Source organism: Canis aureus, chromosome 7 (assembly GCF_053574225.1).
Source record: "Canis aureus isolate CA01 chromosome 7, VMU_Caureus_v.1.0, whole genome shotgun sequence".
In the NCBI taxonomy this organism is placed as follows: Eukaryota; Metazoa; Chordata; class Mammalia; order Carnivora; family Canidae; genus Canis; species Canis aureus.
Genome location: NC_135617.1, coordinates 36,895,048 through 36,908,397, shown reverse-complemented (window position 1 = coordinate 36,908,397; position 13,350 = coordinate 36,895,048). Strand labels below are relative to the sequence as shown.

Below are 13,350 nucleotides of genomic sequence, written 5' to 3'. Positions count from 1 at the left end.
AGAAAGAAAGAAAGAAAGAAAGAAAGAAAGAAAGAAAAAAAGAAAGAAAGAAAAAAGAAAGAAAGAAAGAAAGAAAAAAAGAAAGAAAGAAAGAAAAAAAGAAAGAAAAAAAGAAAGAAAGAAAGAAAAAAAGAAAGAAAGAAAGAAAGAAAGAAAAATCCCAAAGGAGGGCAAAAATGATTTAGACAGGGGAGTCTGGGTAGCCCAGTTGGTTAAGCGGCTGACTCTTGATTTTGGCTCAGGTCTTGATCTCAGGGTCATGAGATGGAGCCCTGCATGGGGCACCATGCTCAGTGTGGAGTCTGCTGGAGATTCTCTCTTTCTTTCTCTCTCTCCCTCTCTCTCTGCTCCTCCTGCTCATGCTCTCTTTCTCTCTCTCAAATAAAAAAAATAAAATCTTAAAAAATGATTTAGAATCTGTATCATGGGGCATCTGCAGGATGAGTCATTACAGAGTAAAGAATAAGGTGTCAGGAAACATCCACAGAGGTTATGCTGTGGAAAATTTTTTTATAAAACACTAAGGACAATATAGGTATATTTATGGTGAATCAGATGCTGGAGATGAAAGATGCTGACCTAAGCTTATGGATGAGGCAATACACATGTGATACATACTGGAGGAGGAGAGAAAGACAAAAGAAGAATAAACACAACTTAACTTTATTCAGAAGTAACACAGTCCTGAGAAGCAGTCGTAATATAATCAATACACTATGATGCTAAATTAGCGGCACCACAGACAAGAAGCTAAGATACGGAAATACATTCAGCAAGGAGATTCAATATCTGGGTCAGAGAAAATATCCTACAATTATGTATATTTTACTTATGTAAGTAGAAGAACCTGGAAATAAGGGGGTGATTTTTATTTTATAGTCAAAAGAGTTTATTTAGTACAACTTTATTTGATAAGGACAAAATAAGAATGCCCAGATGAGTGATCAAAGCTTTAATTTAAAAAGTACTTTGCAATTTCCAAAGTATTCTAGTAATCATTATTAATCTGAGCTATGATTGAGGATGGGGCAGGTATTTTAGTCCCAAATTTAAAAAATGATGGAACTGAGGTCTACAGATTAAGACTTACCTAAGGTTTCACCATTAGATACAGTGGAGTTATTATTCAAACTCTGGTCTTATGACTCCAGCTAGTGTTTTTCCAACACAGCACGATACATCACTATGTAACATAACATAAGCTTTATGCTATACACCAAACCCAGAGGACACTATTTCGCTTGGGTTAAAGAAATGTTAAGAGAAAAATAAACCTATGCCTCAGTTTCACAGGTAGAAGCTCAAAGTTAGAAACAAAAAGAGATTATTATTTAAAGAAAGAAGTACAGGGGTGCCTGGGTGCCTCAATCAGTTAAATGTCCGACTCTTTTTTTTTTTTTTCAAGATTTTATTTATTTATTCATGATAGAGAGAGAGAGAGAGAGAGACAGAGACAGACAGAGACACAGGCAGAGGAAGAAGCAGGCTCCACGCAGGGAGCCCGACATGGGACTCAATCCCGGGTCTCCAGGATCACAACCTGGGCCGAAGGCAGGCACTTAAGCTGCTGAGCCACCCGGGCTATCCCAAATGTCCGACTCTTGATTTCTGCTCAGGTCGTGATCTCAGGATCATGAGATCAAGCCTCGTGTTGGGCTTTGTGCTGGGCATGGAGCATACTTAATGATAATCTCTCTCCCTTTCCCTCTATCCCTCCTCCCTGCCTCCCTTTCTTTTCCTCTGTAAGATACATATATACATACATATAGAAGTACGTATTATGAAATGCAAAAAAGAAGTGGAAAGGAAAAGAAAGATAAGGCATTAAAATTTTCAAAAATGGTAAAAATCTTAGAAGAGAAAAAAGAGATAAAAACTGAAAATTCTCAAAGCAGCAAAAAGGTCAGAAGAATCACAAAACTAATGATAAATATATGAATGATAAATTATTTGTATCTAAGTTAGGGAACAACAACAACTAAAAGAACAAAGAGGAAGCTCTTTGAATAACAGCACACCTAAAATTAAACAAGGCAATTTGACAATTCATTGTGTAAAATGTATTTTAGATCCGGGCAATCAATGATAAGGCAGAGATAATCTGTGGCCAAAGTTCAAAAGGTAAGGATGGTTTGTCTATCTTAACCGTTTTAATAGTGGTTTATATTAAGATAATACTTTTCTCCTGAAGTAGCAGTGAGTAGGAGCTATGAGGTATCCCCTGGAAAGTATCTTCTCTGATCTTTTAGCAAACCTTCCATTTTCCATATGCTTCCATTTGAGAACTCTTTGAGCTCACTGATATGAAATCTATTCAGGTTATTTTCTAGTTAATCATTTTTCTCTTTCTTCTCCTCTCCTCTCCTCTCCTCTCCTCTCCTCTCCTCTCCTCTCCTCTCCTCTCCTCTCCTCTCCTCTCCCCTCCCCTCCCCTCTCCTCTCCTCTCTTCTCCTCTCCTCTCTTCTCTTCTCCTTTCCTCTCCTCTCTCCTCCCCTCCCCTGCCCTCCTCCTCCTCCTCCTCCTTCTTCTTCTTCAAGATTTTATTTATTTACTCATGAGAGACACAGAGGGAGAGACAGAGATATAGAAAGAGGGAGAAGCAGGCTCCCCACAGGCAGCCCAATGTGGGACTCGATCCTAGGGCCCTGGAATCATGACCTGAGCCAAAGGCAGACACTCAAACAGTGAGCCACCTAGGTGCCCTAGTTAATCATTTTTCTAATTAAAAAATAAATCCCTATTATCTCCCTATTATCTTCAGATGTTAATTTTTGGTTTATATTCATATCAAAGAATGACACCTTTAAGAAGAAAAGAAAGTGATACAGGGTAAGAAGAAAAACAAAAGAGAGAAAAAAATTACCTCTCCTAATCCTTCTAGTGCCCTGAGTACAATGAGGGCTCCAACTCCAAAATCTGCAGCAATGGGAGTGAACAGGGTAAAGACAGCAGTGCCAAGGATCCCAAATCCTAGCAGCAGTTTCCCCCCCACTTTGCTGGCAATATATCCTCCAGGAATCTGGGTGATGATGTAGCCGTAAAAAAAAGAACCGAGAATCCATCCTTGAGTTTCTGCATCCCATTGGTACCTTTTACCCTATAAAGAGTAGGAGGTAAAAAACAACTTCTTAAGACCTTGACTAAATAGCTTCTTTGTCTAATTGGCATGTTAGTACATATAAATGTAATTTTGAACCACTGTTTCAGACTGAAGAACTTGCAAACTTTCTACCAGGTAGGTGAGTCACACAATACAGGCATGCAATTTCTAGAAGTGAATGGACAATAATTGAAAGCCATAAAGTTCAAGAAGGCCTGCTGTTTTATGAAACTAGACTATAGGATCAGTTGTAGAGGTTTTATAATGACCATAACCAAGAAGGCTCAAAAAAGAGGCACAGATTTAATCCAGAAATTCTACCCTGGTGGCTGAGCTAGGCTTTGGAGCCAGGGCTGGGTTCAAGCCTAACTCTATTCCTTATTGGATTTGTGATCCAGAAGATTAAATGAAAAAGGCCTCACACATACTAAGTGTTCACTTACCGTTGGTTATTAGTATGTACAAACTGCACAGATATAGATCATTAATATTTCCCTGATTCAGAACAAGCACTTGAAGTCATACGAAACAAGACAAAAGAGTTAAGAATTTAAACCAAGCCATAGACTTCATCTGGGTAGGAAATGTCTTTTAATTAGTAGCAGCACACAGTAAGGTCATAATGAAGAGTCAGTGACAGATCTGAATATCTGACATCATTAATTCACAGTTGTATCACTGAGTCAATGTGTCAAGAACCATTTCAGGATTTCTTTTTACTGCCGATATAAAGCAGATGAAGATCACTAGCTAGATCAACAAAAGCATTTGCCAAAAGGAAAGATACAAAGCACCCCTCTAAGTATCCTTTTTTGAAGTACGAATTTGTAACTTATCTATAGAATTCTTGGATTTCATGAACTATCCAGAAGTTATAGAAGTCACAGGTTGAGGTAGGGAAAGTGGGTGATGTGTATTCAAACATGTATCCAGCAATATTATTAAAGTTTTTTAATAATCAATTAAAATTTTTTTGGTAAGTCATTATTTTGTATGTTTGCTTGTTTGGGCAGAAACCCTCTTCCATGCTTGGATGCTCCTGTTTGTAAATGGCACAGGAGACTAACCTAAGTGTGATCCAGCTCCTTTGTGGGCACTGAAAAGGGATGAAGATATACTCATAAAAAAGGACACCAGCCTTTTTTCCTTTTCTATCTCCCCGTGTGATAAGCAAAATAAAATGTTTTAAGTATGCAAAATTCAGTTCTGAACAAATGGTGAGCATACACATCAATTCCACTATAACATGAAGCAGGCAAAGTGATTTAAGCAGTTTAGGTTAGGCATGTATAATTTTGGAGAAGAATGTCGTAAGAAATTGACCTGTTCTTATTTTTCATCCTGTAGATGACCTAAACTCTCCTGCAACCATAGCCTTTTTTTTTTTAACCATAGCCTTTTAAGTAAAACAGCTATTGAATAATAGTCCCATAAAAACCATATAGTGACATCAAAAACAACTAAAGTTTCTGGTATGCTAAACAGGTTTTCCAAATTATCTTCAAGGATGGTTGGTATGTTTATAGAGGAAACTGAGAAACTACTTTTCAAACAGATCAAAGTGCATTACACCAAGCAGCAGTAGCTGTAGTTACGTTACTATTCAACCAGTTCCTGAAAAAACACAAAAGAAAAAGACTCAGAGCTTACAGGAATAAAGTGTTTGCAGTTTCTATAGGATGAAGAAAGACCTTTCAGTATTTTTACTTGGACATATTTTAGGATTAAGACTGCTTGTTTAAAAAAGTAGCACTTACCGTTTGATTATGAAGAACTTTTATGGGAGCAGAATGCTCTGCACATTCCTTAGAAGTTCTATTATCTGCTAAAGTTGTATTTGAATCTACCATATCCACTAATGCAACACTCAGATTCACACGTAATGCATAGAGAACGAAGAAACCAAAAAAAGCCAAAACTGCTAAGTTGTAACGAGCAGAGCAGCACACTGGAGCTGAAATAAATATTGGGAGACAACTTTCACTAGAGGAATAACTGAGGTGATATTGTCTAAATTACTAAAAAGGTTACTTTTTAGAAGTACACAAATTAATAAATCATGAATATTTTTCTGAGAATATTTTCAGGTTAAGCATATCTCAAAACATTTATCAAAGAGAATTTGTTTTCGGTAGCTGTAGTTTTGATAAATATTTAACACATGAGAGCCTGGACTATCAGATAGTTTCTTAAGACATGAAGGCAATATAGCTTTATCAACTTTGCTCAGAAAAATGTCTATTACAGGAGTGCCTGGGTGGCTTAGTCAGTTGACTCTTGATTTTGGCTCAGGTCATGATCTCAGGATTGTGAGATAGAGCCCCAGGTCGGCTCTCCACTGGGTGCAGAGCCTGCTTTAGATTCTTTCTCCCTCTCCCTCTGTCCCTCTCCCTCTCCCTCCCATCATCCCACACCCTACCCCCCTTGCATGCATGCTCTCTTGCTCTCTCTAAAAAAAAGAGAAAAATCTCAATTATACAGTCAAACCTAAATCCCTATCCCTGTCAGTTGATAAAGATGCAAGAAAAACAGATAAGGGTTTTAATGGCATCATTATTTCTAAGAAACAATGTAAAACCTGGCCAATCAGTACTAGAATACTCAATACAGCAAAGCACTGATATTATGGACTTATGGATTAGTAGCCATCTCATTGTAATTGTAGCATGGCACAAAAAGTTTCCTGCCTAGGCTAGGGCATGAAACCCCTCTTGATAAATTTCTTACCTTGAAAAGTATCCTCAGAGGCTGGGTTTGAATCAGAAGCCATGATTAATACTTAAGGCCCTCCTAAACTAAATGTATGTAAGAATCCAGAAGCAAACTTGCAGAATCTATGACAGTTGCAGCATCTGCGACAGTTGCTCAGTTGAAAGTGCTTAAAGGGCCCACATTAAAAAAGGAAGCAAGTGAATGTGCCGCAAGGATTGGAAAAAAAAAAAAAAAAAGGAAGGTGGAATTGGTCGGCGGAACCAATGAAAGATCATGTGAGAGGAGGAGTTTTGATCTATTTTTTACTTTAATTACAGGCGTATGCACATTATTTGGTCTTTTTCTTCTTTTGCTGAGTTGCGAACTGGAGAGGAGACAGGAATTTAGGAAGTTAAGGTTGATTGATCCCTTAGTGACAGAGAGTGGCTAATCCAGGATTGTACACCTTTAAGTTTGGTAGATACCGAGTGTTTGATAAATAGCTGTCAGAATATATAAACATCTATTTTACGTGGTAATGACAATCTAAAGTTAAATACATATACATGAATATACATATGCTTTTATTTGGTAATGACATATTAACACTGTACCTGTGTGTGTCTTTTCCCCTACTCAGGAATCCTAGTGCTTTCACTGACTCAACCTCAAACAACTACCTTTTTCAGAGTACAAAGGTTTTAGTGCTGATTCAGGCTGAAGTATTCATGAATATGACATAATTCTACTTAGGGTTATATTAATGTATCATGATCCATCTCACTTTTCTGTAAGCCCTCACACACTTAACCACTGCAATCGATTTTTCCTCTGTTCAGGAATTACATCATTGACCAGAGTATTTTTCATTTGGCATTCTTGACTCTATACAGGAATATAGCTATTATAATTATGGCACTACTGCCATAGATCCTGACCTGTGAGAATTGCGTTGGCAGTTCTAAGGCTCTGTTCATGCTGTCTCTCTTACCTGAATCCAGACACACGTGCTCTCTGTTGCAACCAAACAGGCTGCTGTCTAGTTAAGAGACTTTGGAGAGTGTAAGGCATGTTTTGTCTTCCTCCTGTGTTGGACAGTACTACACAGAGGTCTGGAGGGGGGACTCATAATCTTGCCAGCTTTGGACAAGCAAAGCATGTTACTTGAAGTAATCTGGAGGAAGAAAACTCCAGGTATATGTACTATCTGCTTTGCCAAGGTACTATTTACAAAGCTCATTTCGTTTTTCAGCAGAGGAATGACAGCAGGTAATTTATGGTTTCAAGAGCTTCTCTGGTTGTTGTGTGGAGATTACAATGGGGGAGGAGTATGAATGGCGGTGGAAGATATAGACTCAAAAGATCTCTTAAGTTTACTTACAGAAAACGGTAGTTTTCTAGGGAAGAGATGAAGGTGGCATAAACTAGGATAAAGCAGAGGCAATGGAGAGAAATGGGCAGATGTGAGATAAATTTAAAAGCAGAACTGACAAACCATGCCTATGTATTAGATGTGGAAGTAAGTGAAAGGGAGGGATGAAGTTACTAGTAATTCAATTTACTAATTAGTCTAGACAACTTTGTTTTATGCCACTCTGACTCGTAATGTTACTACACCTCTCTATCCTATTTGCAGTTACCTTATTTTATTGTAATCAGTTTCTCCCCATGTGATGCTTGATTTGGACTATGATTATGATATCCTATGAAGATGTTGGGCTAGCAACTTGATATTACTTGAGAAACTGGTCTAGAAGTTATGGATCAGGCAATTTTAACTTTTGGGGGCACAATCAATAATCAGAAAATAAACAGCCAACACAAATGTCATAAAGTTTATGGCTATGTGGTTGTAAGAGATATTAAAAATATATCTTTTTAAAAAATAAAAATGGCTTTATAAAAATGGCTGTTGCTTACAAATCAGTCAGAAAAATTTTATTTCAAGAAAGCATGGTGACAAGAAAAAATGTGCCTGTGAATTTGGATAATGTTTGAAATTGGTCCAACAAAAGAATGCTTGTATCATGAAGAGAGAGAACATCCATCAAGCATTCGTCACATTGAAATCAAGTTCAAAGCAAAATCATGCTTGCATAACGAACAGAGCACCCATCAAAACAAACATCAGCTTCTAAAATATGGTTTAAATTTAGGAACGTGGAGTGGGTGTAATAAAGAACACAGGCTAATTTAGAGAGAAGGAAATCTGAGAATGAATGTCAGTCCTGAATCTCACTGGCTGTGTGTCTTTGGAAGAAGTTACTTAATAGTTTTCATTCTTGTGGCTCAGTTGGTTGAACATCTGACTCTTGGTTTTGGCTCAGGTCAAGATCTCAGGGTCCTGGGATTGAGCCCCGCATTGGGCTTGGTGTTCAGTGCAGATAGTTGGCTTGTTCTTCTCTCTCCTCTCCCTCTGATCTCCCCCTCCCCAGCCCTGCTCCTCCACCTCTTGCACTCTTTCTTTCTCTCTCAAATAAATGAAATAAATAAAAAAAAAAAGTTTTCATTCTCAGGTTTCTTGACTTTAAAGTGAGGTAACCACCATCCATTTCACTGGGTTGTGTGTGGATTAAATTAAATACTCTAGAGCAGTTATGATAAGCACCCAGCAAAAGTGAGTTCCTTTCTTATTCACCCTGAAGAAAGTTATACCAATAAGATTAAGCGCTAAAATATATGCGTGTAACAAGTGGCCAAGGAGTCACATTAAATTGCTTGAGCGCACATATGTGTGCGCATGTGTGTGCATGTGTGGTGTGTCAGGGAAGGCCTCTTGGAGAAAGAACATTTATACTTAGTCTTTGAGGCATTGAGAGTGGAGGGGTAATTGTCTGGAAGCATCATCCATGTGGAATAAGGTAGAGTCAATCCCATCAATTAGTACATGGCAAAAGAAAATAATAACCCCTTGAGGCAGCAGTGAGGAGTGAGAATGATATGCCCAGAAGGCCAGGTCTCTGTTGAAGCAAGGATGTGGGTGGAGTGAAGGCTGGTGAATACCTGAGAATACCAGGCATTTAGTTTTTGTGCAAGGGTTTGGCAGTGGGGACGAGCAAGGGTACTGATTGTGAGGGGCTGAGACTGAGGTGGAAACTCCATGGTTAGGAGTATTGGCCCACACAGATGATGATTTTTCCTAGAAGAAGGTGGGCACTGGACATTATGAGCCCTCATGGCCCAGGAATTGCATTAAAAAAGATTTCCTGATCCCTAGATGGCTCAGCGGTTTAGCTCCTGCCTTCGCCCCGGGCGTGATCCTGGAGTCTTAGGATCGGGTCCTACATCAGGCTCCCTGCATGGAGCCTGCTTCTCCCTCTGCCTGGGTCTCTGCCTCTCTCTGTGTGTCTCTCATGAATAAATAAATAAAATCTTTAATAAATAAATTAATTAAGTAAAAAAAACCTTAAAAAGAAAAAAGATTTCCTATCTAACATGAATACAATATGTTTTGTGTTTAAAAAGGGTAATATTCAACTGTTTTATTCTGCCTTATGGGTAATTAATTCCTGCTAAATCCTTATGTATTCTTAGCTTCCATATTAATACCCATTTATGTGAAAATGCCAAATTTCATTAAAATGGATTCAGTTACTATTGGTTATCACATCATGACCCAATGGTCCAATGACTCAAGGGCATTTGCCTTCATTCTGTAACATGGTTGCTCTCTACCAGCATTCCATATCTTATATTTAAGACTGTATTCACACAGGAAGTATATTTGTGAAACTCAATGCTGGTGTAACTGAACCCTGAATGTAACCCCCTCAACAGAATAGTAGAGGCAGAAATCCAAACAAATAAAACATCCCTCTCCCATCAATGAAAACAAAATTCTGGGCACAGAATGAACTATTACAAGCTAGAAATCACAAGTTCCAATATAGCAATACCATGAAGAATGGGGACCTCATTTTGCTGTGCCCAACTTCTCTGAGGAATGCAAAATCTAAACGGTCTTTATTGATAATAATAATAATAGTAACTAATATTCAGTATGTACCAAACTCTTCTAAGAATTTCCTATTAACTCATTTATTCCTCATAATAACCCTATAAGTTAGGTATAGTATTTTCCCTGATTTATTGATAAGGAAAGCATAGAGAGTTTAGGTAATTGCTAAAGCTCACACAGCTAGTTAGCAGAGCTAGGTTTGGCAGTTAGGGATTCTGACTCCAGATCTATGCTCTGTCTTTTTAAAACATATTTAAAGGTTTTATTTATTTATTCATGAAAGACAGAGAGAGAGAGAGAGACAGAAACATAGAGGGAGAAGCAGGCTCCCTGCGGGGAGCCCTGTGAGGGACTCAATCCCAGGATCCTGGGATCAGGACCTGAGCCAAAGGCAGACACTCAACCACTGAGCCACCCAAGGTGCCCTCTGCTCTGTCTTTAAACACAAAGAAATGTCTTAGAAGCCCTAAAATTGATTTTCCCTAAGACGAATGAGCACATTTTTGGTGCAACAGTATCTTGAAAATTCACTTAATCAAATGTAAGACATATGTCATTCATAAAAAAGTAAAACTCCAACTGGTATAAAGTGTGAGAAATGAAGAATTTTCATGTGTGGGAGGGGAAGCTTTGCTCTTCCTTGCTTAGTTCCCTCCCTTCCTCCTACCTAAATTTAGCAGAAAAATCTATAGACTTCCTCTGGTTTCTCAGTGTTGAGCCAGCCTCCCCCCATCATTTTAGTGTGCATGTCTGAAATCCACCAGGCTGAGTAAAAGCAAATGCTTGAGGGGCAAATAATAGTGGGGTTATTAAGAATCCATCATATTACATCAACTTGAGGGGCATTAATTTTTAACACTCAAGAAACATATCTTAATTTTAGCTTTCTTAATAAAGAAACACTATGTATAATTTAAAACCACGTCAACATATACACGGTGGAGTGGGGGGAACTCTCAAATTTGTGATGGATCAAGTAAAAATGATTAAGGATTTTTCAAACAGGAATTTCTCAAATATAACACAAGTGGCTACATCCAACTTTTGGGAATGTAACCTCTGTGGCCCTTGGTTCTCTATGTATAAAATGATGCATCACCAGATGGTGGTTAGTTTCTAAGGTCTTTTTACTACTGTAAAATAATTATGATGTATATTTTATCAGCCTTTCTCTCCTGAAAATCAAAACTATACACTTAGGCATAGATAAGGTACAGCTATGTATATTTTCTCAACTGCAACACAATATAGTAGCCTCCAGGGAATATCTTGAATATTTCTGTATTTCCATGCTAGACTATTTTACAGAAGATTATAGAAATGAAACCGCGTATACCACAGAAAAAGCTCAGTTTATGGAACTAAGTCCACTCCCAGGTAAAACATCATTGGTACAGTATTTACACTGAGTGTCCTCAAAAATAAGCTCCAACCCGTGGATGGAGCTCTTACGTTGCCACATCTACTGCCACCATCTGGTGACATTAAAATCAAATTTAAAAAGATACCACAGGATGATCCTGTTTCTGGTCAGGAAAAGTCAAATTTCTAATTCAACTCTGTTTCTCATGCACACATCTTTGAGACTACAGAATGCATGCAAACGGATTTATTCCTTAGTTTTAATTACTTTTAAAGAAGTTACATTTATGTTTGTAAATGTAGGTATCCGTATTAAAGAGCAATATATTGTAATTTCCCCAAATCGAGGGAAGATACATGTTATGAAGTCCTTCTTTTCTATTTGCTGCAAGACCACAGGCAAATTATAGCAGAGTTTTATAGGTATTCGATCTTGAGGATAACTAAGCTGTTTCCTCACTTAAATCATAGAGGGCTGCGATGTAATCGTAAACTACCATATGGAAACAAAGTCAAGATATTCGCTGGGTTATGCAATAGTTTTCCTCCACAAGCACGCAAATGTGAACCTCAGTCCTCTTTCTGGGTCTCGCTGCTCGCCCGGGGCGCTACCAGATTGCCCGCCGGCTGACAGCAGCTGCGGAAACCTGGCGGTGACAGGGAGGAAGAGCGGCCAGCTCGGGCCAACCCTTTGCCCACCGCTGTGCAGCTTTCTTTCCCGGCTCGCTTCTACTCCGGCTCTTCCGCCCGGCCCTTTGCTCACTGATTTACAGGTTCTCCTACAATACATTCCTCCATGGGGTCCCCTGCTCGATATGACCGACAACTGCCCGGAGCCCAGCACCGGCGGCGCCCGGCAGCTCCCGCCCAGACCCCGCGGGGCTGCACCTGCCGAGGCCCCACCCAAGCCTGCAGCCCGGCCCGGCCTCACGGTCCCCGCCCGACCCCCAGAACGGCTTCTGGGCACCCAGGTGGGCGGGGGCTAAGCGGGGCCCGGCCGGCCCCCCCCCCCCCAGTTCCCTCGCGCCTCGGCTTCCCTTCCTCAAGACCCCTGACACCTAAGCAGCTCTGGTCCCCTCGGCCAAGGGCGCGGAGTATCCTGGCCCCCCCGCCCCGGGACAGGTCCGCTGCTCACCGGCTTCCACCCGCGGCGTGCTCTGCAGGAGGGGCGTCCTATCTGAGCCCTCCTCGCCATCGCTCGAGGCCAGGCCCCGAGTCGGGGACCTCATAACGCCCCCCCGAGAAGCAGGAGCGCTATCCCGGCGGAAAGGAGATCCGGGACCGGACCGCAGAAGGCCGGGGCCGCGCTGGCGGGGCGGGGCGGCGGCGCTGGCTCCGCCCCGGGCCTGGCCCCGCCCCTCAGCCGCGCGCTGTCACCGCGGCCCCGCCCCCAGGCGGCCGCGCCGACGCCGGCTCCGCCCCCGCCGCCATCTTGGGTGCGGGCGACGCGGGCCACGCGGGCGGGTGGCGCGGTGGCGGTGGGGTCATCTCGCCCCTGGGGCTCTGGGCGTGCCGGGTCGCCGTTGGTCCCCGGGCGACGCTCTCCCCTCTTGCGGCTCCCTGGTAAAGCGTAGGGGCTGGCCCTCCGGGGCCCGGGGCCCGGGGACCCTGGAGGCAGCCGCGAGGACTGGAACGGCGCATAATTGAGGGGAGGACTTACGTCGAAATGGGGGAACTGGATGGTATTTGACGTTATCAGTCGCAAGTTGACATGAATATTAGCAACCCTGGTACCATCTACCCGTGACAGCATATTGTCCCTAAAGTCGTTTTTTGCGGAGGAAAATCACCACATGGAAACCTTGTTCAGTCCTATGGAATCGCCGATTTTGTGGGGCAAAAATGGCAATACCGTCAATTACATATGCTTCCACCTGCAGAGCCCTCTCATCTGTGTGATGTCTCTGTGTGCTGCGTCTCCCAGGTCTAGTTCGAATAATAATAACTTCTGACATTTGCTGACTGAAAGAGGAAAATGGACCAGTCGGCCTTGGGGGCGGGGGCGGGGCGGGGGTGTTGGGGGATGGGCCGTGGGCGTGGGATGGGGGTGGCCCTGCAGTCCCGACCTGGGCTTCGGTTGGGTTGCTATCCTAATAGAGTCCCGGAGAGAGGGGAAATAAGATGTTAGATGCCCTTGGGGAACTCGCTGTAGTCGGGAAGACACAGGATGTTAATTTAAAAAGCCAGGACAGAAGCCCGGTGAGGTCCACGTGGGAAAAATGGGAGGGTTACCCTCACC

At 41.5% G+C, this 13,350-nt stretch overlaps 1 protein-coding gene across 6 annotated transcripts in view; it reads right to left on the bottom strand.

The window, feature by feature from the left end:
- Positions 1 to 12,447, bottom strand: part of SLC17A5 (solute carrier family 17 member 5) — a 43,547-nt gene extending 31,100 nt beyond the window's left edge. For 2 of the 6 annotated variants that reach the window (XM_077903374.1, XM_077903376.1), the window contains exons 1-3: positions 12,247 to 12,447; positions 4,858 to 5,054; positions 2,864 to 3,097 (exon numbers count right to left, since the gene is read on the bottom strand). In XM_077903374.1, the coding sequence (XP_077759500.1) occupies positions 2,864 to 3,097; positions 4,858 to 5,054; positions 12,247 to 12,340 (525 nt within the window). In that variant the 5' untranslated portion in view covers positions 12,341 to 12,447. Of the gene's footprint in view, positions 1 to 2,863; positions 3,098 to 4,857; positions 5,055 to 5,827; positions 5,979 to 12,246 lie in introns of those variants that run through there. The other 4 variants (XM_077903375.1, XM_077903371.1, XM_077903372.1 and 1 more) reach the window with 4 other exon arrangements.
- Positions 12,448 to 13,350: the final 903 nt, after the last annotated feature.